This window comes from Topomyia yanbarensis, chromosome 3, assembly GCF_030247195.1.
Source record: "Topomyia yanbarensis strain Yona2022 chromosome 3, ASM3024719v1, whole genome shotgun sequence".
NCBI lineage: Eukaryota > Metazoa > Arthropoda > Insecta > Diptera > Culicidae > Topomyia > Topomyia yanbarensis.
This window is the reverse complement of record NC_080672.1, coordinates 117,371,665-117,397,479: the sequence shown is the minus strand read 5'-3', so window position 1 is coordinate 117,397,479 and position 25,815 is coordinate 117,371,665. Positions and strand designations below refer to the sequence as shown.

Below are 25,815 nucleotides of genomic sequence, written 5' to 3'. Positions count from 1 at the left end.
GAACAACAATGTAAATCGACGTTTTTGATTTCAGAATGTATGGGAAAATGTCATTGTTACATCCCTTAACGACCCCCTTTTTCCTTGTAAAAATCGAAATTGAATGTAGAAACAACAAATGTGTTAGAAATTCATTGTAACTTTAACAGAATAACATTGCATTTCTATTCGGGCATAATCTTGTGTTCTGAATGTACTAAATTGAACCCAAAATAGCATACATTTCATATTAAAGCCATATTATCATTAAGAGCTGACAACCAAGTAATGTTTTCAATGTAGGTAAGAAATAAACTGTCTTTTTGAAGTTTCATTGGCAAGTAGCAACTTGCTACTAGCGCTGCAATCACTATACGCGCTTTGTATGCAAACTTTGACACAATAGTGATTGACGTATGTAAACCTGTCTGCGATGGTGATTTTCAACGTATTTTCCTTTGAATGTTTATAAGGTTTTTCGGAAAAGTTTGCTCTAGCTTATATAACGTTTATCATTCTCTCTCGAACAGAGAAGCTCGTTCGATAAACGTCTTTTGTTGGTCTTACACGTGCTTTTTTACTAAATAAAAAAGTGCACGTAATCAAAAATGATTTTTCATCGTCTACTCTGTTTTGAGTTTGGGGTGAATATGCCAATGTTTGAGTAGACTAACTTATCCCAACTATCCGTCCAATCCATTCCGGAACCGGTTTGGATTCATTATGGAATCTGGCTCAAAGAATGCAACCGTTTCCGACCCAATCAGTTCATGCATTTGAGCTGGAATCCACACTGAATCCACTCAGAAGTCCGAACCGGTTCCGGAAAGGGTTGACTGCCCACTGAGACGTCCAAAAATTTGTTTCAAAATCGTTCAACATGGGTCCAACGATGGACGTTCGTTGAACGGTTATTTGGACGTTGGTGAAATTGGTCCAACGAACGTCCGTCATTGGACGATTTTGAAACCAACCGTTCTTAGAGGGTGGGTAGAGGTATAACCGCTGTCAATTCAGTCGAACTCAGACACTTAAAACATGACGACACCCAGTTAAACTCATTCCAGAACCGGGTTTGGATTTCTGAATGGAGTCAGTATGGTTTCCAACTCAAATGCAACAACCGATTCCAACTCAATCGGTTTCAGAATCGGTTGTTGCATTTGAGCTGGAATCCATACTGGTTCCATTCAGGATTCCGAATGGAACCAGTATGGATACGAATGGTTTGACCGGGCAGTAGCACACCTGCCTAGTCACCGTGTCCTAGCAGAAAGTCAGCAGAATTTGAGCAAAGCAAAATTGATTCTGGCAGAGTTTCTGCTGTTTCTGACAGAAGCGGTTAATCTAACCGATGCTGCTCTCTGTTAGCTAGAATCCAGCTAGGAATATACGGCCAGGATTGCTGAAGATAGACGTCTGTTCACATTAATGTGGTTTTTGTTAGAGGCGAAACTGAGTCAGTTTATAACCCCAACTGTATGAACTGACAGCGGTTGGGGATAGAACCTGACTCAGTTTCAGGTTAGGCCATAGGGCTGTTCGCACACGATGCGACCGGACATGCCACAAAAATATTCAATGCATTTTCTCTACCTAGTCCAACGTTGTTGCTGTTGAAATAACTAGAACAATACTAGAAAAACTCTAGAAAGAGAGCTGCGGAGACTCCATTTTGGATCGATTGGATTCGCGTTTAGCTGTCAAAAAACGAATCCAATCGAACATTGCCTATCCTTATAACATTGGACGTGTTGCCATACAATGCCGGGGCATACGTTGCCAAAAATGCTGTTTTCTCTCCGTAGTTCTCTTACTAGAGTTTTTCTAAACAATACCCATATTTTTTATGGACACATGCAATATAATTTAAAGAAACCTAGTTTTTTGATGTCCTAAAGTCTCCACATCCAATTTTTATTGCTAAATCCTTTTTCAAGTTTAGTTGCTGTTCATCTCTACACTGAAAAAAATCCAAACGTTAATTCTATTAACTCCAAACCGCTTAAAATTCATATGAAGAAGAAATGCTATTGTTATCACGCGCACACATACCTTCTATGTGTCAACTGTATAAACTATGTATGCACACACATAAGTTATATGTGCATATTGTTATAGAACGGGGTTTTATGTGCCTAATAGTTATGAAATGTGATTGTAAGATTAATATTTCTTAATAACACATAAGGTTTATGTGCCAGCAAATAGTGTCTATATGCCTCCGTTAATTGCAAAAATCTATGTGTAAAATCAATAGGCATAACGTTTACTTTTTTTTGAGTGTATGTTCCCGCAAGTATTTATTTTCACCCCCAGGTTGTAATAAAATAACGGTTACTTACCAGTTGAGTCAATTGTAGTCAACTCAAAACTCATTTTTAACAGATCGCATCGATATACGAAATTGAGTTCTCCGTTCTCAAAATGTGAGTTGTTTTGAATGAGCATGTAGCCGACAGTTGAAATATTTCGTCGAAATGGGTTACCATCTGACAATTAAAAGCGCGCGAAGAAATAAAAGAGCAGAATTTGCTGCGTGTTGAACTGTTTATAATCCATTGAAAAAGTTGAAAACATTATTTTGATTTTGAAGAGCTATAAACGACACAGAGATGGTTAATGTGGAAAATAAATTGTTGCTACAGATGATCCAGAAACTAGGACTGGCAGAACATGAACAAGTTGTCCCGTGAGTTAACATTAAACACGGTTTAATAATTTACTGACAACATACCGATAACTTTTAGCAAATCGACTGAATTACTTCGTTTGCTGCAGATCAAATCTGCTGGTGGGGTGGTCAGCCTGGGGGATTATGCCAAGGCAATCATCTGTATCGACCTGGCAGCAAGCCTTCTAGGACTACCGTGCGACAATGAAATGACGCTTAAATTATCTGGCCTAAAAAAGAGTGCCTACGTCAACAATAGACGAACGATAGAAAAACTATTGGATATAAACCAGCTGATCGGAATCAATGAAGTCTGCATCCAGTTGGGATTGCATCAGGTTCAGAAAGAAGCTACCGCTCTTTTGAATAGTTACAAAACATTTGTGGGAGCCGGAAGTACAGAGATCGACTTTACTCATCCTCAATACGCAACGATGTCCGTTTTTCAGGCTTGCAAACGGCTGAAGGTAAAGCCACCAAAAGCCAAACTGATTTCTCTGAGTCATCTCAAGCCAACCCAGTGGACTCTGCTAGAAAAGAACTGGGAGAAGTTCCTGGCTAACGCGACAGATGTAAGTGCCACCGCCGCAACAAAGTTGAAGCAGAATAAGACAGTAGAAGCGGTGGAGCAAACAGAGGAACCACTGGATAAACGCAGTAATGGATTGAAGCACAGTTCACCGGAAAAAATTGAACCTTACGGAAACTGGAAGAAGAGGATGCTGGAGAAAGCGTATCGGGAGTTGAAATCGCTACAGGGGCGGTGAAGCTCTTCGTGCATCATGCAGTAATTTTTGCCATGCGATAATAATTACGTTAAAATACTCCATTACCGTTTTACTACTAGTTACTACTAATTGTGTACCTATGATGAAATTATATTTATCCAAAAAGATGTGAAATGGATTTTGTGATATTTAGAAAGCAACATCCCATCTGCAGTTTTATTTTTATCGGGATTTAAAGCTCATTTTATTCATGCATATATTACTTCTAGCCTTTACTTTAGTTGTTTCACCACATTTCTGTTGATATTACCAATTACTGCTTAGAACGTGAAATTTTGTTTCGTGGATTAAGTTTTTCGCATTCCTATGACGTGTAGTTTTTTTTCTATTCATATCTTTCGCTATGAAATTAATGACTAATACAGATTCAAGTGTACCAGCTAATCAATTCAATTATTTCATGTTATGCCAAAAGATACGTGATGTGTGTATCTTGGCGTTTTTTGTTCAATTTTCTGTGATATTTGTGGGAAAGTGGTGCACTATTCATTCGCAAAGAATAAAGACGTTTTTTGTAATTACTCAACTATCTGTATCTCAGTGCTACCCTCGTACGATATTTTTCTGATAAAAGTTATAAAATCATAACAACAGTACTGTTTCAACACTATTTTAGACGTTTTCTTATTTCGTCCCCAATGGTGGGCTGTTTAATGTCTTTTTTTAATTATGTCAAATTGTGTATGTAGTGTTTTCATTATTCCAAAAATATTTTAGTTAAAGGTTATTTTTATAGTTTGACGATCTATTTGCCGTCCGTCTTGACTGGTACATCCTTGCGAACTTTATGACCACGGAACGATGCTTGGATTTTGCTGGCTGCTTTGTGCAACTCTGGATCGTCCATATCGATATCCAGTTCCTCAGCCACCTACGAAGAATAAAATCAAGTCACGGTGGCAAGAAAAATGAACTCGACTGAATAGCTAATTTCCTATTACCTTTTTAGTTAGCTCGTCAATATCGACTTCTTCTTTCTTGTCGTCTCCCTCATCCTTCTTACCAGTGCCATCTTTCCGAGACATGTGCCCTCTGAAACACGCTTGAATCCGGGTGGCTGCGTGGGTGAGCTCTGCATATGGAATAGAATGTGAGAAAAATATGAATGTTTAATTGCTTTGCGGAGTTATTGCATTTTTAGATCTAGGGAATCAACAGATGAAATTTGGTAGTATAATTTGAATTTTTAGCTTAGATTATAATTTACACATGTGGGAGCATTTCAATTTATTTACCAGGAGTTGTGGAAAGTATAGTGCTTTCTATTATGTTATTCCGGGACCACATAATAAAAAAAATAATGAACTGATAACAATTTTATTGCCGTTCTACGCATAATCGCCCTATGTTACTTTTTGATCATTTACACTTTCATCAGTCCTTTTTGAAGTATATTTTCAGAAAAAAATATTCAAATCATGCAGTTTGTTCGAAGACTCCGTGTAAAAACACAAAGGCTGTTTGTCGCATTGTTGAAGTTCTACGCATAATTATCCCACTAACAACAGTGTGCAATAGAAAAATATTTATGTAGCGTTTAGTTATGTGGTTTTTGTTTGAGGCGAAACTGAGTCAGTTCCTAACCCCAACTGCTGTCAAAATGTATGAACTGACAGCGGTTGGGGTTAGAACCTGACTCAGTTTCAGGTTCAAGCGAAATCGCCATTAGTGGCGCTGTAGGGGGGGGGATACGAAACCCTCCGAAATATTTTGAAGAAATTTGAAAAAATTAAATATTTTCAACAAAAATATACCTAATATTTTAAATGGAATTCTCAAAGTTTCATTTGAAAAGTTATCTTGTGAGAATTTTTCCTAGTAGTGAAAATTGGCGGCAGAGCTCGACATGTACCTGTCGGGTCGCTGTGGAGGCTAGCTCAACCGCCGAGGACTAGAACGAGTAGATCGCGGCAAAGTGGGAGCTAAATGGCTCCTCGTACCGTGACAAAACTAAGAGTTTATTGGTTCACGAAACGGATATTGGTACCGACAGAAATTTCGTCACATTATGTAGGGCTTGACTGACGGCGAACAGGGGCTGGAGAGTGTGCGAAAAGAATCCCCATAGCGACCACCAGGCGTTTCGCTACAGCATCGGCCAATGGAACCTTGCTGCAGCACTGAGTAAGACGACCGGCAAGCTAAAGTGGAAGACGAAAGTCTTTAACAGAAAGCTCTTTGTTGAGTCACTTCGGCGAACTGCGGAATCAAGCACGTTGATGCGGCTAATCCAACAAGAAGGATTTTGACGACCTGTGACGTTACAATGCCACGAAAATTGGAGCAATGTAGTAGACGGCGTGCAGCTTACTGGTTAAATGAGTAGCTCAGTACGCTACACGCTGCTTGTCTTAGAGCCAGAAGGCGGGCTCAGAGCGCAAGATCGGAGAGTGAGAGAGGAATGCAAGCGACGTTTCGAGAAAAAAAAATTTATTTTTTTTTAAACGGGAGATCAAGCTTAGCAAGCCAATTGTCATAAGTAGCTGTGCTGAGAAATAGACACCAATCCCTAAGGGACGCGTACATCTTCGTCATGACGGCGAATGAGATGAGGGCCCGTCGACCCCAGCTGAAATATGCTCGGGTAAGCTAAAGATAATCGTTGAGGGTCTCTTCCCGAAGCACGATGCAACTGTCCGGTCACTGACACCGTACAGTGAAGAAGAAGGAGCTAACACAGCCAAGTGGCAAGTCAAAGAAAATCCCCGGTCCGGATGGAACCGTGGATTTTCTTTGAACCGTGGTGCTGAAAGCGGCAAGCCTGGCATATCCGGACATGTTCGGGATGCAACTGCTGAAGTCTTTAGATGATGGAAATTTCCCCGAAATGAGAAAGGTACAGAAGCTGATGTCCCTGCCAAAGTCAGGTTAGTCACCGCGCCATCCAGCCTCATGGAGAATGAACCAGATCCTGAAGAGCTACTTCCAGAGTAGAGTACTGCTGTACCAGACGAACAAAGGGCAGTGGGCGTTCCTCAGGGCTCCATTCTCTGTCCAACTCTTTGGAACAGGATGTACGATGGGGTTTCGTGGTCTAACGGTGTTGAGTGAGACACTTGAAGAAATGCACGTATCGGTGACGGAGACAATAGATGTAATCGAGAGTTGGATGAACGTGGTCAAGCTGCAAATAGCTCACTACAAGACGGATGTGTTGTTGGCCAGCAACTGCAAAGCGGTTCAGCGGGTACAGATCACCGTCGAAGGGCATGTGATTGCATTGAAACGTGCACTGAAGTAATTGGGAGTGATAATCGACGACTGGTTGAGCTTTAACAACCACGTTGATTACGCCTGCGAAATGTCGGTCTATTTTCTAGTGTTTCGTCATCGATACTGCGATAGTGGGCTCCTGTCTGGGGTGTGGCGCTGAAAACCGAAAGGAGCCGCGAAAAGCTGAACAGGACGTTCCGGCTGGTGGTCGTACGAGTTGCGATTGCGTACCGGAGGCGGTATGCGTTATCGCCGAGATGATTCCCATTTGCATCACCGTGGCGGAGGATATCAAGTGTTACAATCCATGAAACGTCCGAAATGTGAGGAAGATGATGAGAATCGATTCGATGGTGGCGTGGCAGCAGGAATGGGACTGTTATGTAACGCATAATTATTCTATTTAGCACAAAGAGAGTAAAATAATATAAATGTGTTATGTTCGAAATCGATATATACACACCCCTTCATGGGTAATAAAAATTTAGTGTGCATGGCTCGATAAGTCGAGTCATGCAGCATAAATAGATCGAATAAACAAGAGCCGGGCTCTTATTTCAATCAACAGTCAGTAGTGTCAAGTCGTTCATCCGAAAGCCTGTGTTAGTAGGGAAGTTAGTCCGCAAGAGTAGGTTCGGTGAGAAAACAATATTTAATAGTGACAATACGGAGAAAGGAAAGTGGACCTACCGGTTCATCTGAACCTGTCGACGTGGGCCAATAGAAAACACAGAGAAATTACCTTCCACCTGAAACAGCTCCTACCGAGCCACGGCTGCTTCAGGAAGTATCTTCATCGGTTTGAGTACGCAACGTCACCACTGTGCCCGGAATTTGAGAACGTCGAGGAGACACCGGAGCATGTGGTCTTTGAATGTCCGAGGTTTGAAGTGACGTGCATGGAGTACTTAAAACGATGGACCGGATCCGGATAAAGTAGCCTACAGAATGACAACCCGAATAGAGTTTTATAATAGCATTTACCCGACAAACAGTCATAAAACTATAAAAAATATTGTTATTACTGTTTCAACACTATTCGGAGCCAAATTCTCGCAGTTGATTTACAATAAAATTTCATGTAATAATCATTTTTTTGTTCAGTAAAAACTGATACAGTAAATCCACATTTTACTGTTTTTGAGAAAAAAATGTATGGAAAAACATGGATTACATAATCACCCTCCTTTTTTACTGTAAAAGTCGATTTTACATTGAAATTGTCTGTAGAAACATTAATGTTTATTGTTTTTGTATTGTTGGATAACATTTGAATTTACTGTTAATTTTTGTAAAATTACTGTACTGTCACAGCGAAAATCATGGTTATGTTACTGTACATTTCTGTTCGGGAGCGACGTAAAGACAGAACGCAGTAAACAGAGTTATGATGTAGATCATGACCATCTTACAGCGGAAACGGCGTGATGAACATAGAGCAACGGTTTCGGGAGAGCATTCATCGCCAGGGAACTCTCCGCAGGAATAAACTAGATTCACCGCCGAGGACTAGTCGAGTAGACTGCAACAGAGCACCGAGTATGAGTCGTCGAAACGCCAGCGAACCGGACGTCACGCTCCACCCGGAATCGCCAGACCGACCACGGCACCCACCGGTTGTTCCGATAGAAAAATAGCCGATAGAATCGGCATTGGGAGAACTTTTTTCGCCAGGGAACTCTCCGTCAGCATAAGCTAGATTCACTGCTGGGGAATACATTGAGTAGACCGCGACGAGACACTACTAGTCGCGGGTGATCGGGGCACCAGTGAACCGGACGCCCTGCTTCACCGGAATCGCCGAACTGACCTCGGCACCTAGCTGATTGGCTCGGTTTTGGGAGAACTCCTCTCGCCGTGGAACTCTCTGTCAGAGTAGGTCAGGTCCATCGTCAGTCCTCGAGATCGAGCAGTTCCCGAACAAGTCGAGAAGCTGAATGGCTCATCAAGCAAGTAGTGCTAGATGGCCCAAGAAGAGAACTAAAGGGCTTAAAGGAGTTGCGGCGCTAACTGGCACCGGTCACAGAGCCAAAGGGCTCAAGAAGCTGTGGTACTGAAACCAAATAAGAATCTGTATCGGGAGAACTTCTTTCGCCGGGGAACTCTCCGTCAGCGTACAGTCAGATTCGCCGCCGGGAACTATACTGCGTAGACCGCGACGAAACACCACCAGTCGCGCCGGGGCTCCAGCAAACCGGACGGCCTATTCTACCGGAATCGCCAAACTGGCTCGCTTTCGAACTTCTTTCGCCGGGGAACTCTTCGTTGGAGTAGGCTAGATCCATCATCGGGTACTAAACCGAGTAGTTTGCGAACCGGTCGGAAGCTCAACGAGGAAATAAAAATGCGTACTAAATGCCACAATGGAACTGAAGGGCTCAGTAAATTAGACAGTCTGAAGTTTGCCGCCCAGATTGTCCTCGTAGAGGAAGAGCACTAATTCTAGACTACCATACAGAAATTGCCACGTTGTGTGGATGGTCGACTGGTAGTGTGTCGAGGATGGGTGCTGTAACCCTACTGAAAGAACTAGCTGGATAGGAGTGTGTGTGCTGTGCACATAAAAAATCTCTTCCCGAAGTAATGCCGTTAGGTAATGCCGGGGAGGAATCATGTTCCGTTCAAGATTAGTTGCATTAGCGGGTCTGGGGACTACCCAAACTCGTTCCCTGAATTTTTGGTTTTTGTACATTTTTTTCTTGTTCAGAATGTTTTTGTACATTTTTTCATATATGTATAAAAATATTGCTGTACTCTCTTCTTTTCTTTTTTCTTCTTCTGCTAGCAAACCGGAGTAAAAAGGAGCAAGTGTACTGGAACAAAACTATTAGTACCTACACTGGTGTAGCACAAGAAAAAACGAAAACGCTATTAATCATTCGTATAGGGATTGAAAAAAGAAGATCAATGTTAACTTTACGTTGTGAAGTTTGTTATGGTTTTGTTTTGTTCTCATGTGTATATCAATAATCATTCGCTTTAGTGTCCTGTTACGTTAGAAATCAGTTGCAGGGTGAGCTAAATCAATCCAAAGAATTTTCAATAGCGTAGGTATTGCTCTAGAGACGACCCACAATCTTTAATAGTTAAAGTTTTTTAATCAGCAATAAAGCGGGCAGAATATGATGGAACAACAACAGGTTTGCGGTGCAGCCAGGTAGGGTCTTGAGCTCATTTTAACCTATTCATATTGTCGCCCTACCTATTTGAAGACGTTGTTTAAGCAGCGTTTGCTATCTTTACTAAACTCTGTTAGCACAAGGAGCTTCTCTAATAGAGTCAAAATTGACCCGACCTTGCCTACTTTTATCCAAGCAGAGAAACTTTTCGACGATGGATTCATTTTTCCCGCCTAGAAAACTAACTATACCTCCGGCGCCCATTCAGCTATTACTGTTAGAGCGAATTAAAAAGTCCAAGAGCACAACTTGCTGGCTATCGAGAACACGAATATTTTTATTCGCACGGACGTTTTCAACCGCCACCATGCCTTGTCTCGGGGTGCTTACAACCAGTCACTTTATTTGCCTGGCTTTTTGGCGGATGCGTGGATAGCAGTGCGGGTGAGAGTTTTGTTGCAAGGAACCGTGCAAAAAGTTATTATTATTGTTTGGATTGCTGTTTCATTAAGTTTTGCATCGTATACCCGACCCCGGAAGAGATAATATGCCACTTAGGTCAAATTTATGAGGGTTACCATTAGTTATCGTGAAGGGAATCAAGCAGTGCTAGCCACTGTACCTACTGTGGTATAATACAATCGTTCTGAAATCAGCAGCGCTGATGACTCCTTATGCGGCAAATATTTCGAACAATAAACGTATATCCTGTCAGATTGACTGCGGTACATCACTAGATATGCAAAAACTGTTAACAGGTCGGTTTTTATAATCTCTCAGAATCAGAACTACTGCTCTAACGGAACTACAACCGTTTGCAATCGTTTTATGAGATCATAGGTAATCTTTGTTTTTTAGATTGTTTCAAAGATTCGCGTCCCGCTCTTCAGCACATGACAGTCGTTGTGATCCCCATGTAGACGTTAAACTCAATAAAGCAAACATTACTTATGAACGCATTAAAACAATTGCAAACGATTGTCGGCCCGTTAGAGCAGAAGTTCTGATTCTGAGAGGTTATAATGGAATCGACACTTTGACTTATTGTGCAATGTCTCGCATCCATTATAAGCTCTACGAATCAAAACTTTTGCTACGAACCTAAAACCGTTCGCAGTCGTTTTTATGCGATCATACGTAAATTACGTAACGTAATGTTCGCGTATTTGGAATTAATATCTACACTGCGGTCTCGACAGCTGCCATATGCTGATGAGCGGAACGTTAAAACTGAGCTTAAAAGTAGGATTTGTGCTCTTGATTTGTGCACAAATAGTTTTTTACCAAATTCCTTAGGGAAAATTGCACTCGCATTGACTTACTCAGCTAAATCTATGTTTCGATTCCATCATGAGATCTCAGAACCAGAACTTCTGCTCTAACGGGACGACACACAGACGAGTAACTAGAACAAATTTCTGGGCAACATCTAAATTATTTTTTTTTACCTACCTAAAAGCATACTGCATAACGTGGCAGAATTAGGAGTATTTGCAAATTTGTTGAAATTTTTTTGCATGGTTGCAAAAATGTGATATTTTTTCTCATTTTTTGATTGCACATCAAGCAATATCGCCCCCTAGTGATAAAAACTGTAATAAATAAGGGCAAGTTACCAATCATGAGGCAGATTGTTCAGACAGAGCCGTCAATAGGTGACTCAATCAAGTACGGAAAGTTTAAAATAGAGGTGCCACGCGCCTGTTTAAATCACGCACTGATTGGTTTTTATTGTTATCACAGGTTTGAAGGCATTATATCAATCAAATTCCGTGGAGTATATTCAGCAGCGTGGTGTTAAACATACAAGTTTAAAAGTGGAGTTGAAACGGAAACAATCACATCCCCAGCAGAGGGTTTTAGTTTATTATTATGAACAGAATTGTTTGATCTTTAAAACTGGTGTACGCTGCTTTTTTGCTTCATTCGAAACACGTTTAGGACTGTGTTTTGAATATCTTTAAGAGTATTCAGCGCATACATTTGGGTTCAATCGATTATGCTAGGTTTTAGAATTTTGTTATATAGAAAATTGGAACATATGGGAGCAGGAGAGGAACTGTAACGTGAAGTAGTATGTTTCTAGTGAAGATTATATAGTCCTCAGCCCTGAAATGAGTCGATATTTTTAATAGATTAAAATTCATTCCCGAATTATACTGCACGCATTTGAAAAAGATATATTTTTAGGGGCACCGTGGTCGTGTTCTGTACACAACTCTTTAATTTTTCATGACACGATTTCGTGTGAAGATAATTCCGTATGATTTGGGGGTGAAACGTCACATTTTCAAATTTGTACAAATTTGTAACTAGTCCAGAGAACAAGATTTGCATTATTTTCGATATTACGCTAAACCACGCAGTTAGTTTGGATATACCGTCCAACTGGCAGCAAGTTGGTGTCAGTTACTGACGAGAGGAGCAGGAAACATTCAAATCTAACTTTTCTAAGTTAGTTCCTAACCTTCATGCGCAAATTGGTTTACTTTTTTCCAAAGGAAAAAACAAAAAAAATCCTCCAGTTTTATTTGTTGTCTATTATATTCACTCTTTTTCGATAGATTCCCAATTTAAATAATTGCTAGCATGATACACTGCAATATTTTGCACGTTTTTTAACTGTAGCGTCGAGGTTTGTTTAAACACGAATATATGTATATAGTTTGAAACCACCCTGCTATTCCACGAGGCAACAGATTTTTTTTTATTCCAGCAGGATTAGTTATTCAACCCAAGCAATCACGGCCGTTATGTACATATCGTAATCGAACGATTCTACACATTGCTTTTCAACATCTCTGAGCCACGTCGCTAGTATACCCTGTTGCACAGGCACAGCAGCAGCATCTATAATTCAGATTCACTGCATGATCAAAATCATTTCATTTCCCGAAGATGACCTTATTCCCGGTGGATTTGTCAACTGAGACGAAAACCGATTTGAATTCTAAACTTCATCATCCACAACATTTGCACCTGCTTCCGCGAAGTCGTTTTTCGTTGTCAGTTTGGGGAGCAGACCGTTCTATACCAGAAGAGGTTTTCTGATTTTTTCATGATTCAAGTAGTTTCCCGAGGCTGCATATGTAAATGTTGAAAATCTAAATCTATATGCTTTGCTATACCAACATAAGCAGTGTTTTCTAACTATACTTCAAAGTTTGGAACTTGGTCGATTGTCGATCCCAACCCTCATATATTCTTCTCAGAAATGGCACCAAACAGAACATGGATTTCAACTTATCATTTATCGTTTGAAATCAGAACACTGTTCTGTTATCGAAAATATAAATTGAACAAATGTTCGACGATTCAGTCTCACATCAATATTCAGTTTCTGTGGAAAATATCATGCTAGTCGACACCAGCTGACATACCGAAATGGCGTAACGAAGCGTGTAAGGAAGACGAAGGATGTTCTTCTCGAACTTCTAAAAGTTCAGCGATTTAGGAGGTGCAATGTAGCAATTCCAATTTACAAGCTTTCAGTATGGTTCTGCGAATTAGGCAAAAGCCTTCAGATTGGCTTTGTCGCGTTTTGTGCAAGCGAGAAAAAAATGTGTTTGCCGAGTAATTGATTACAATTGGCTCTATTCATATTCACATCCACATTAATTACCCAATTGGAGTATTAGAGTAATGGGACTTTATATTATTACTATTAGAGTAATGGGACTTTATATATTTACATATATCGTTAGTTGGCTGAATAAAAATTTAAAAAAACTACGTTCATTGTTTGAATGAAGCATATATTTGCATTTTCTGCTATTTGCCGAAGAACCTAATGGAACCTGCCAAGCTGGAATATGATTTGTTAAAGAATATATCAAATTTCAAACCTATGTTAGTTGAGGGCGGTCGATTTTCTACTCTTCCGGCCTTCACATCATGTAATAGGTATACTTCATATTTATAACTTTGAATGTTGTTATGTTATTTGAAAGTCCTTTTTCATCATAGGATTGTGTGCTCTTGAGATGTCATCTAATAATATACCGGTTCGAATATCACATGGCATCGGCAGTAGAGTCGTGGGTTTATGTCCAAGTTCCCTTCAAGTAGTGATTACCTGATAAGGCACTGACCAAAGTGTATTTTTGCTTTGTTCAGTTTGATAAGTTAGAAGCTACATGCGGAATTTAATATGCAGGGTAATACGTATCGTTTGGTCTGAATAAGGGGTCCTAGATCCTTCTTGGCGAGTACCGGTTCCACGGTACTAAAGCTCTAAGTACCGGTAGTACTGGTCAAATACCAGTACTGGAATATTTTTGTGAAAAAATAAAAACCTTTTGTCTGGTACCGACGTCCATGGAGGTGATGATTGCAGTAGCTTCTACTCAGAATGGGGAGCCAAAGTTTTGGTTGTACCTGTCCGGGGTAATGCCACAGGTACCAGATGATACGGTAACAGAAATGGTCAAGTCAAGACTGGACACCAACAACGTCGAAGTACACAAGCTGGTTCCTAAAGGACGAGATGTGCGCACTTTAACATTTGTTTCCTTCAAAGTTGGATTGCCTATTGATAGAAAAGACAAAGCGATGACTGCTTCCGCATGGCCCGTTGGTATCCGATTCCGCGAGTTCGAAGATAACACAATCAAGGGGTTTTCGAATCCCACCCCTCCTCAACAGATAGCAGAAACACCGAAGGCAGCAAAGTAAAGCCTGTTCCGCTACATGCTGCAAGTGTCCAAATAAGCCAAGCTCCAAACCACTTCATCGGCACAACTTTGCCTCGCCTGCCCACCCAACAAACATTAGGAGCTGAACTATAAGACTACGTGTTGATTTAAAGCAGATTAAAGGTTTTTTTTTTTTTTTTTTTTTTTTTATTTCGATTATAGAGGTTTTAACCTTAAGGTCATTCGCCTCTTCGGGTTAGAAAAATCTCTTATGAAAAATTTCTAACCCAATGTGCGGGGTCGGGACTCGAACCCAGGTGCGCTGCGTACAAGGCAATTGATTTACCAACTACGCTACGCCACCCCCTTAGATTAAAGGTTATTTAAGCTGAATAAAACTTTCGCTGAACTATTTAAACATTAACAGTTTATTCAGCCTATTTAAAATCCAGTATACGCCAGTTCCAACTAGGCAGAACTATACTGCTAATAAATGTAATAGCGACAATATTAAAGCTTTTATTCAACCATCTTAATTAGACTGAATTGCGAGTTGAATAAACGATGCTGTTACCAATAGTACTACCTTTAATCATTAAGCTGCACTACATGTCTTCAAAAGGTTGTTTCTACCTTTACATTTGCTGTTATACCACCTTTGACTTTTAGCTGAATTATGTGTTTAACAAAGGTAATTGTAACTACTACAAAAATTGGCGCGATTAGCAAATCACGAGGAATGGCAACCGACCTGGGTTCGAGTCCCAATACACACACAATATTTTTTTTACTATTAAGTGAAGGATTTTTTTTATTATTTCGGTATATTCCAATTGAGATGTTTTGCATATATTACAGTTAAGGAGCAATAGATTAATAAATGAATAAAGAAATAAAGAAAGTTTATTTAGTTTTTTTATACCTACTGAGTTTTTACCACGGGAAATACACGATTTACAGTTTTTCAATGTACAAGCTTACCAAATCACACGCGCCCTCGTTTATGCAAATTTACCTTTTAATTCGAAACGGTCTGTTTACTTGTGAAAAATGAATATTCTCATATTGAACAAAAGAGAAACTTTTTTTCCAACGTTGCTATAAATTTTTGACACCAGCATTGTTACCATGATTTTTTTCTATCCATCGACTTGCAAACAAAGGTACAATGAAATGATTATTCACGCTGGCGAACTTAATACTATTGAATTCGAACAGCGACTTCCGCTTACCAAAAAAAATCACAATGGAAAGAAAATCGTTTGGCAGGGAGTGGTAAATAAATTGAGGATATGGCCACCTTAGAATTATAAACGACTTCAATCCATCATTCCGTTACCACCACTTTCATATAACACCCATTTTTACTTATCTAAATGTTTTGTGACAACCATAAATCCTCACCTTGGAAACAAAAATGACTATAATCATAATTTTTTAAATAAATAAATTATCTAATTTAAAGCTCCCGAATGTTCTAAAAATTATTAATTAAAAAAAAATTGAAATAAAAAATTATCGTAGGTTGGGATTCGAACCCAAGCCAACTAGGTTCACTCAAATCTATAGAAGGCTACTGTAGCCTTTGTACAGACTCTATTCAGCAGCCTAGACTTGTCGGTACATCGGTGAAATCTTAATCATTCGATGTATGCAAGATTGGTGCAGACAGGAATGTAAGTGCTTAGTGTTCAACAGGTTGCTGGTTCGGATCCAGGTACGTGATATGATATCCAACAAGGTAATACAATTTTTCTCTAACTGAAACGTAGCACTAATAAAAGAATATGGTTTCCAAAGAGATTGATGGCGTAACTTGAAATAAATGTCTTTTTTAACAATTTTCCTATGATAATTCTCTCAGCTGAATAGCGGCAACGAAAAGGTTTATTGATAAAGCTGAACTGTGGTTTTCTTCAGGCTGTATACGTGCTGAAGAATTGTTTTTTCATGTGTCTTAATCAGACAAGCTGAATAAATTCTCCAAATCCCGGACGTTTAAGGGTGGAATAAACGATATATGATTACACATATACTTCCAATGTTCAGCTAGAGCTGAATAAAGCAACTGTTAAAAGGTTTATAAAACCACGAAATGTTTGTTGGGCACTCAAGCCGTCAATTCCAATCCTAAGTCGGCCGCCAATTCCAATTCTAAGTCGGACGGTTTCTTGTCCGTCTACTATCAAAATGTTCGAGGAATGAGAACAAAAACTCAGGACTTCTTGCTGGCGCTTTCCTCTTGCGATTATGATGTTATTGTTCTCACAGAAACCTGGCTGCGTGCTGACATACATAACTCGGAACTTTCAATGAACTACACAATCTATCGTTGCGATCGCAACTCTTTTTCTAGTCAACTACGTCGCGGGGGTGGAGTTCTTATTGCGCTAAAAAATAATCTCACCGGCACTGTAATAAAAATGCCTGGTTTTGAATGCTTGGAACAAGTTATTGTGCGCATTTCACTACCAAATAGCGCTCTATATATCTGTTGTATAAATCTGCGGCCGAACAGCAGTCCAGACCTGTACAATGCCCACTCCTCTGCAGTTCAACAAATTCTGGATAAAGCTAGTAGCTCAGAGTGTAGGTGCTTTACAACCTTCCCCATCATAGATGGATATTCGACGATGATCTCAAATGTTACCTGCCTGAAAATGCCACAACCGAACAAGAGATAGTTATCACGGAAACGATAGTCGCTGGGGGACTGTGTCAAATCAACTCGCTCACTAACGCAAATGGACGGACGCTCGATCTGGCATTCGTGAACTACGACGATTTAGTCGAACTTCTCGAGCCTCCGACCTCTATACTCAAAGTGGACGCTCACCATAAACCCTTCGTGCTGAGGTTTAACATGCAAGTTGAAACAGAAGACGCTTTTGCCGAATCCGTCGACGGTCTCAATTTTGACTTCAATCGCTGCAATTTTGAAGAAGTGTCTGCGGCCTTCGATGCTGTTGACTGGTTCGATCTGTTAAGTGGAAACGATGTGGATCATGCTGTCGCGGTGTTCTACGGAACTCTATACGAGATACTACGCCGCATAGTTCCTAAGAAACGTATCAACAGAAAGACGGACTACAAGTATCCGTGGTGGAATTCCAAGCTTCGTCGTCTACGCAACATTCTCCGAAAACATCGCAAGCGTTACTTCCGTCATAAGACCGACGAAAACAAAGCTGTTCTTCGGCGAACCGAACTTCAATACGAAACAGCCCGGAATAGTGCATTCGGCGAGTATATAAGTCACGTCCAAAGCAACCCTCGGAACAACCCCTCGACGTTCTGAAAGTTTGTGAACAGCAGAAAACGCGCTGGTGGTATTCCCGTAAATATTTATCTTGGAGATGCCAGTGCGCAATCCACAGCCGAATCCGTAGACCTTTTTGCAGAACATTTTCGTGGGGTAGGTATTCACCAACCCAGCCAACTCTCCGTCACAAGAGTATATAGACACATTACCATCATACAATATCAGTCTCCCTAGCTTGAATATGACTGAAGCAGACGTGTTGAAAGCTCTATCCAGTGTCGACCCATCGAAAGGACCAGGCCCGGATTGTTTGCCTCCGATATTCATAAAAGGATGTGCACGATCATTGTCATTGCCGGTCAGAATTTTTTTTAACCGCTCAATCACTGAAAGCGTGTTCCCGAGTGCATGGAAACAAGCGGCTATATTTCCAATTCACAAGGCTGGAGACATTCATAATGTTGAAAATTACAGAGGAATCTCACTTTTGAACTGTTTTGCTAATGTCCTTGAAAAATTTGTTTACAATGAGATGTACGCTGCTGCTTCTCACATCATCGACGAATATTAGCATGGATTTTTGAAGCAACGTTCTACAACTTCCAATTTGATGATGTACACTAGTATCTTGGTCCCCTCTGTTGAGAAGCGTCAACAAATCGATGCAATATATTTTGACTTCTCGAAAGCATTCGATAAAATACCTCACAACACTGCTCTTCTGAAACTGCAAAGACTAGGATTTCCTGCGTGGTTAACTGGATGGTTGCAATCATATCTGTCTAGTCGGAGTGCTTTCGTTGAAATTGGTTCAACACGTTCTAGCTTGCTCGACATGGCAACCGGAGTCCCTCAAGGAAGTCACCTAGGGCCGCTAATTTTTTTATTTATAAATGACATTTGTGCTCGTATCAAATCTGGAAACGCCGACGATTTGAAGATTTTTCGTTCCATTGCTTCTGGACTTGACTCTGCTGCACTTCAAGATGATGTACTTGATCTTGAACAATGGTGCCTGTTGAATGGTATGCAGATAAACGTTGACAAATGTAAACTGATAAGTTTCAGGCGATCATCCACTCTATCTCATTATGAGTACTTGCTCCAAGGCTGCGTCATCGAAAGAGTGGACTCCATTCGTGACTTGGGAGTGCTTTTTGATAGAAAGCTTAGCTTCTCGGATCACATCACCGCAACGACGGCGAAAGTATTCGCAACACTTTGTTTCCTGAAGCGAAATACCGCTGGCTTTAACGATTTCTACGCCCTAAAATCTCTATATTGCGGATTGGTGCGAAGCATTTTGGAGTATGCTGTGCAAGTGTGGGCTCCACATCACCAGGGCCGTCGAGAGCCGCGCCGGGCCCCGGGGTTCGAAGTACTGACGGGCCGTACCATATATGACTTCTTATTTCAACATCGATTCGAGGAACTATACAAATGCAACCGTTTCAATTAAACTATTTTTTTATGAAAATTGTTTATTTGATACGATTCAATGCGTTAGCTTATCAGAGTCGTCAGTATTTTAAAACAGTAATAGGTGAAAAAAATAAAAATAATAAAGGAATATTTGTTTGTGGCTGGCCATTAGAATGACTTGCGTCCGATTTGCCATTGCAATTGGAAACCTTTTTTGCGACATTGCCATACAGTCCATATCGCCATCGTTCATGCTCCCTTGACGCACGTTAATGCTACCATCGTTAATGCTGCTCAGAATCCGAGCTTAGAAAAATTGACATCCCTTCGTGAGCTTGAAAGAGAAATAAAATTCTATTTATGCCCGCCGCGATGAATCGAAGGTTTGTTTGTTTTCCTCGTCCGTCCGCTCTGAGATCATCAAGCAAAAGTGCACCAGATATAGATTATGCAGTTCAGTTATGCTCGAAAATGTAAAAGAACTTCTGCCTTCAAACTGTCCACATAATAACAAATGAATGCTTTGGTTTGTGAATGAATTTATATTTCTATATATATTTTTATAATTTATATTACCATTCGATTCTGCATAAAATTTCAGTCAGTTTGGAAGTGAATGAATGAGGGAAGCATTGAAACTGAATATTGAATTCAGCAAATTAATCAGAAATAGGCAACTGAATGTAAAATTTCGCACCACTGATGCTGCCTTTTTCTTATTGTTGGTACATGTTGATGATTTTGAGGCACTGGATGCACGAATTTTCTTTATTGGTTTCTGAATCGGTTTTGGAATCAGTTGTTACATTTGCGCTAACATTCAGAGAGAAAACATTCCGAATGCGATGAATGGGATCCAACAGCGAAGTCTGCTGTTAGAAAGACTGAGACAGAGAGTTGTGAGAGAAAGAGTTTCAACTTTTGCTGAATACTAATAGGTAGAAAAAGTATCTAGTTCAATTCCCACATTTTTCTGCATCAAATGTGTACACTGGAACCTCTATTTACGGACCAAGCCAAGGGTTCGTAAATTGAATTAGTTCGTTTTTTGGGATTTAGATCGTAAAAAATTCGCTTCACATTCTTATCAAAATTCGTTGGTTGAGCAACATTATCGATAACCCTAACAATATGGGTATTTCCGGAACGGGCTTGAGAAGTACATGATGAAAATGGATATTTGGCACCTTTTTGAAATCCAGGATGGAGACTTCCGATTGAACAATAATCTCGATAACCCTAACAATTTGGGAATTTTTGAAACGGGCTTAATGAGTAGATGATAGAAATGGTACCTTGGAGCTATTTCAAACAATATCTGTATAAACTATGAGGGTATTTTTAAGCGGGTTTGCCGAGTAGATGAGCGATGCCCTTTTGAAGGCCAATATAGCGTCTTCTGGTTCAGAGAAGTTTTCTATAATCATATCATCCGCATCACAAATCAATATACCTATATCTATTCTATGATTATCTTTTTTCGAAAATGTCAATATTTTAGGTTATAGAGATGTCTTAACTGGAATTCGCCATTTTGGTTTTCAAAGTGGCTTCATTCATTGATTTTCGTCATCTACTCGTCAACCCCATTCCGAAAATATCCAACTTTTATTAGTAACATTAGCTAAGAATATGATAAATTGTAAACAACTTCATACTGTACACTTTGACAAACACTTGCGGTAAATGAAGCCAGAATGGTTCTATTGCACTGTTAAATGAATCTAATTGGGTTACGTTCACGTACTTCAGAAAACCATTGGAACGTAGTTATTATTATTGAGAGGGAAAAACCCGCGGGAGTGGATTTTCAAAAGCTCCTTCTCCCGTAGGCACAAAACCTCTATCTTTTAGGTATCAACATTTAACAAACAAACCAAATGATACAATGACTAACACTAAACACTGCTTAAAATAAACACTTCTTAAACTCTATCTTACATAGGTAAAGTATTAACATTAACATAAAAAATTGGCTAACACTATCAGGTTTGGGAAAGGGTGCGCGAAAACAATTTTTTTAAAGAAGTGCGAGACAAATTGAAGTCAAAGACATTGTAACATTGATTGAACACTCTACACATGCTACTGACGGGTTCATTTTTGCCATAATTAGTACGAGACACTGGAAGACGGACAAAAGAGTAGGAACGAAGGTTTTGGAGGCGAATATCAATGTTGAGAAGACGGAGTAAATCAGGGCAGTCAATGCGAGACAATAACAGATCAGAGACAAAAGACGCTTTGGTCACATTGCGGCGCAAAGACAGTGTTTCAAGACCAATGAGGTTGCAACGATCTTCGTATCTGGGCAGATTGTAGAGATCGCTCCAAGGCAGGTGGCGCAGCGCAAAACGCACAAATTTACGCTCAATACTCTCGATGCGTTGAATGCTGTTCTTGTAGAAAGGAGCCCAAACAACGGCGGCGTATTCCAGTGTGGAACGAACGAGCGAGCAGTACAACGTTTTTAAGCACTGTACGTTAGTGAAATGCTTAGTAACCTTAAAAATAACTCCTAGATTACGCGAAGCTTTAGACGAGATAAAAGCAATGTGATCCTTAAATGTAAGCTTTGAATCCACAAGAACCACTCAATCTTTCACTGTAGTTTCTCTTTTTAATTTGTTTTGTAAGATAGTGTAGTCGAATGTTACGATGGAGCGTTTTCGTGCAAACGTAATCACAAAACACTTCGAGGCATTCAAAACCATCCTGTTAGTCATGCACCAATTAGCGAAAATGTCTAACTGAGATTGCAAAAACAAAGCATCAGAGTAACTTTTAACTATATGGAATAACTTATAATCATCGGCATAAGACACCTTGAAGCACTTAATCAATGAATCCAGATCGTTTATGTATAGAAGGAAAATATAAGGACCGATATGGCTGCCTTGAGGTACGCCGGACGTTACGTCGAAGGATGAGGATAAATGATTCCCGATTTTAACAGACATTTTACGGCCTGACAAGTAAGATCGAAGCCATTGGTTGATTTTATTGAAGGCGGCCGATAGATCGGTGTATATTGCATCAGCCTGCAATCGATCCTGTAGCGAGCGAGCGATAAATGAGGTGTAGGCTACTAAATTAGTGCAAGTAGATCGCCTGGGAATGAAACCGTGTTGAGTTTCTGAGATGTATCTAGAACAACAATGTGTCAAAAACTCGAGAACGATGAGCTCCAATAATTTCGATAGTGCACATAAAGATGCGATTCCTCGGTAATTGGGAACTTCACTTTTGGATCCTTTTTTATAAACCGGAAAAACGTAAGATGATTTCCAGATGGTAGGAAACACTCCGGAACTTAACGATATATTGAAAACGACGGACAGAGGTAGGCAAAGCGACGACGAGCATTTTTTAATGATAGATGATGGGATTCCGTCAGGTCCAGGAGTGTTAGAACACTTGAGTTTCGTGCAAGCTTTTTGTACAATATCGGAAGATATCGTGAAATGAGGTCCAATACTAGTCCTACGGGGAATGTTGTCGGCTGCTGCGGAGACTTGTTGATTATTAAGAGTATCATTGGTAAAAACACTGCTGAATTGTTGGCGAAATAACTCACAGATGTCCGGCAATGAAGTCGCTTCTAAATCACCCGGCGACATAGAAGTGGGTAAACCTGACTCACGCCTCTGTTCATTAACGTAATTCCAAAACTTTTTTGGATTGTTACGAAGGTGGCTCTGAATACGATGAATGTAGGAATAGAAGAGAGACTTATTGAGTCTCTTGTAACAATGATTTAAGAAGATTCTGATTCTTTAGCATATCGGTTCGGTATTTCGAAAACTTTTTTAGAGCTGACCTTTTGGCCGATTTAAACTTTTTTAGTGTACGATTCGACCATGGAGGATATTCACAGCCATGATTGAGTTTTTTAGGAGTAAACTGGTCGATAGCATAAATCAGTACGTTCGAAACAATTTCAACCGCTGCGTTTGCATCAGATTGTGGCAAGATTTCATTCCAATTGATACGAGACAAGAAAAGGTGCATTCCTCGACAATCTGTCTTGCGATAGACATATGTCAGTTTCTCAGTGGTATCTTCGAATGTACAAGGTACACATTTTCGGAGAAAACAATGAAGAGCAGGGTGGTGTTGGCATAGTTTAACGAGAGGATCTGGAGCACGACAAACGGCAAAGTGATCGGAGAGCTCCTGGCTTCCAAAGCAAAGATCCAAAATACAGTTGTTGTCATTAGTGACGTCACATAGTTGAACTAGCCCCGCGGTGCTGTAACCGTCGAGTAGCTGAGTGATACACGTGTAAGTTGATGAGTGTGATGAGTCTGGGTACAGAAATGATGTATTATTGCGAACCCAATTAATGCCGCTAAAGTTGAAGTAGTTGATTGTAATATATTTGCAGTGTCGACAGAAATAATAAACTTCATCAATTAAATTAAAATAAATTTAATTCAGTTAAAAATGCGGGCCCCCAAAACAGACCCGGGCCCCAGGGTAGTTGCCCCTCCTGACTCCCCCTCTCGTCGGGCCTGCACATCACAACGTCCAAATAAACCGATTAGAACGCGTACAAAGATGTTTCGTGCGATACGCTCTATGAAATTTGCCGTGTAACACCTTACAACGATAGATGCATGCTGCTTGAGTTGCCGACGTTAGAGTTTCGCCGCACATTCTTGCAAAGAATGTTTATATTTGATATGTTGTGTAGTAACATTGACTGTCCAGATATTCTTGCACGGATTAATGTGTTTGTACCTCCTCGCGCTTTAAGGAACCGTCCTCTTTTGTGGATTCCTAGACATTGTACTGTTTACGGTCAAAACAATCCTGTGGATATATGTTGCTACAAATTCAACGAAACTTCACATCTGTTCGACTTTAATGTCACCAAATCTAGTTATAAGTTAGCTATTAGGAATTTTTAATTAATTTAGAACGTATGTTCTATTTTTAAATAATCTGTACGGTATCTACCGAAGATCGAACAAATAAAATAAAAAAATAAATAACATTAGAGCGAAATAAAAGTATCTTACTTTTATTGGTGGAATACACAAACGACGTAGCTTTTATCGGGGATTTCTGTGTTGAAAAAGAATATTTCGCAGTGATATACGTACGAAATATTCTTTGTATATAAACAATTTGCCATTCACGGGACGGCAGTTGACAGTAAGAACTGTCATACGGAACGTGCTATAAAAAGCTCTGAGATGTCATCTGACAGAACGTCATGTGACAAAAGCTTCAAGTGGGTAACTTGAGCTTTTGCATATGGACGCCGCGCATGGATGTGTTGTTTACTATAGGCAGAGGGTATGATAGGGTATGGCAGTCAATAAGGGACTGTGATAAACAGTGCATGAAATATCAATCGATATCGAACTATATTAGCATTATATAACTTGACGAACAAGAATCAAATAAAGTTATCTCAAACCTACCTACAGAAATACTTCGTGTTTTCTTACGGTATTATCAACAGGTTATGGGGCCAGTAGTTAACTGGAACTAGCCACCTGGACTATTGTAAAATAGTTGTTTTGGAAGATACACGTTTCGGGTAGAAACGGCCGACGAGAACCATCGTTCCGGTAGAAACGGCATCCGGCGAGGACAAGCGTTTCGGGTAGAAACGGCCAGCGAGAACCATCGTTTCGGACAGAAGCGGCATCCGGCGAGGACCAGCGTTTCGGGAAGAAACGGCATCCAGCGAGCACCAGCGTTTCGGGAGCAAGCAGAGGATGGCGACCCAGCAGCAAGCTGGAGGATCTGCCAAGAGGATGGCAACCCAGCAGCAAGCTGGAGGATCTGCCGAGAGGGTTACTCTCGAGGACAGAAGAGGTGGTGGCTACGAGAGGGGAACTCTCGAGCGCACCGTGCCGACGACGGCATACTTCGGTAGCGTCAACCGCGAATCGATATTCGACGGTTCGGAGTTGCGGTTCCCAGCCTGGAAATGGCGGATGGAACATCATCTTATAAAGATGAAACTCCAGCACACGTTGCTACGAACGCCCGAAGAAGAGGACTTCTACGAACCAGTAGTAGGTGCCTCGGAAGAGCTAGAAACAGCCAGGAAGGCTAAGCTCAGAAAACGGCTTGATGACGACGTCGAAGCATTGGACGAGATTGTCATGATGGTCAACAATGATGTTTTGAATAAACTCATTGGGCTCAACTATGCGAAAGAAGCCATGGATACTCTGGTCAGAACGTACCAAAAGGGCGGTACAGCCGCTATGGTTAATATGCGGGACCGGTTGTATACCATCAAACAAAGACATCACGACAAATTGTCCATGATTTTTGATGAGTACGATCTGATTATTCGCGAGCTAGATCGTATGGGTTCAAAAATGACAGCATCGGAAAAAGTTCATGCTCTACTGATCTCCATGCCAGACAAGTACCGACACGTCAAAGGCGCTCTGATGGTACTGACGAATGAAGAACTGTGTGCCAAGCCGATCATGGAGATCAAACGAATGTTTATTGATGCTGAAGCTGGGGAAGAGAAGCAGACAGAAACGAAAAACGTTGCGCTGTCTTCAAAGTACAAGCCAAGGAGAGAGGTAACCCGATGCTTCGGTTGCAACGAAACTGGGCATTTTAAAAATAAATGCCCACTAATGAAAAAGTTTAACGCGAAGGAGAAAGATAAGTTCAAGAAGCAGCAAAAGATGGAGCCTAAAAAGAGCTTTGCAATGATGACCAAAGCGGATCGTGGTAGGAG

At 40.5% G+C, this 25,815-nt stretch overlaps 2 protein-coding genes across 2 annotated transcripts in view; one reads left to right on the top strand and one right to left on the bottom strand.

Annotated features, from left to right (window-relative positions):
* The first annotated feature begins 2,478 nt into the window (after window positions 1–2,478).
* On the top strand, window positions 2,479–3,962 carry LOC131692214 (origin recognition complex subunit 6). Its single transcript, XM_058979127.1, has 2 exons — window positions 2,479–2,671; window positions 2,730–3,962. Exons 1-2 carry the CDS (start codon window positions 2,595–2,597, stop codon window positions 3,418–3,420), a joined length of 768 nt encoding a protein of 255 aa, XP_058835110.1. The 5' UTR covers window positions 2,479–2,594; the 3' UTR covers window positions 3,421–3,962.
* Window positions 3,596–25,815, bottom strand: part of LOC131692215 (neuromodulin) — a 250,941-nt gene continuing 228,721 nt past the window's right edge. Inside the window, exons 3-4 of the mRNA XM_058979128.1 lie at window positions 4,383–4,513; window positions 3,596–4,312 (exon numbers count right to left, since the gene is read on the bottom strand). Of these exons, the coding sequence (XP_058835111.1) occupies window positions 4,187–4,312; window positions 4,383–4,513 (257 nt within the window). The 3' untranslated portion in view covers window positions 3,596–4,186. The remainder of the gene's footprint in view (window positions 4,313–4,382; window positions 4,514–25,815) is intronic.

Excerpts from the sequence above, each read along its gene's own strand:
- LOC131692214 (XM_058979127.1), top strand. The coding sequence starts at position 2,595 with ATGGTTAATGTGGAAAATAAATTGTTGCTACAGATGATCCAGAAACTA. Across the intron at positions 2,672-2,729 it reads GAACATGAACAAGTTGTCCC|CAAATCGACTGAATTACTTC; the intron begins GTGAGTTAACAT and ends GATAACTTTTAG.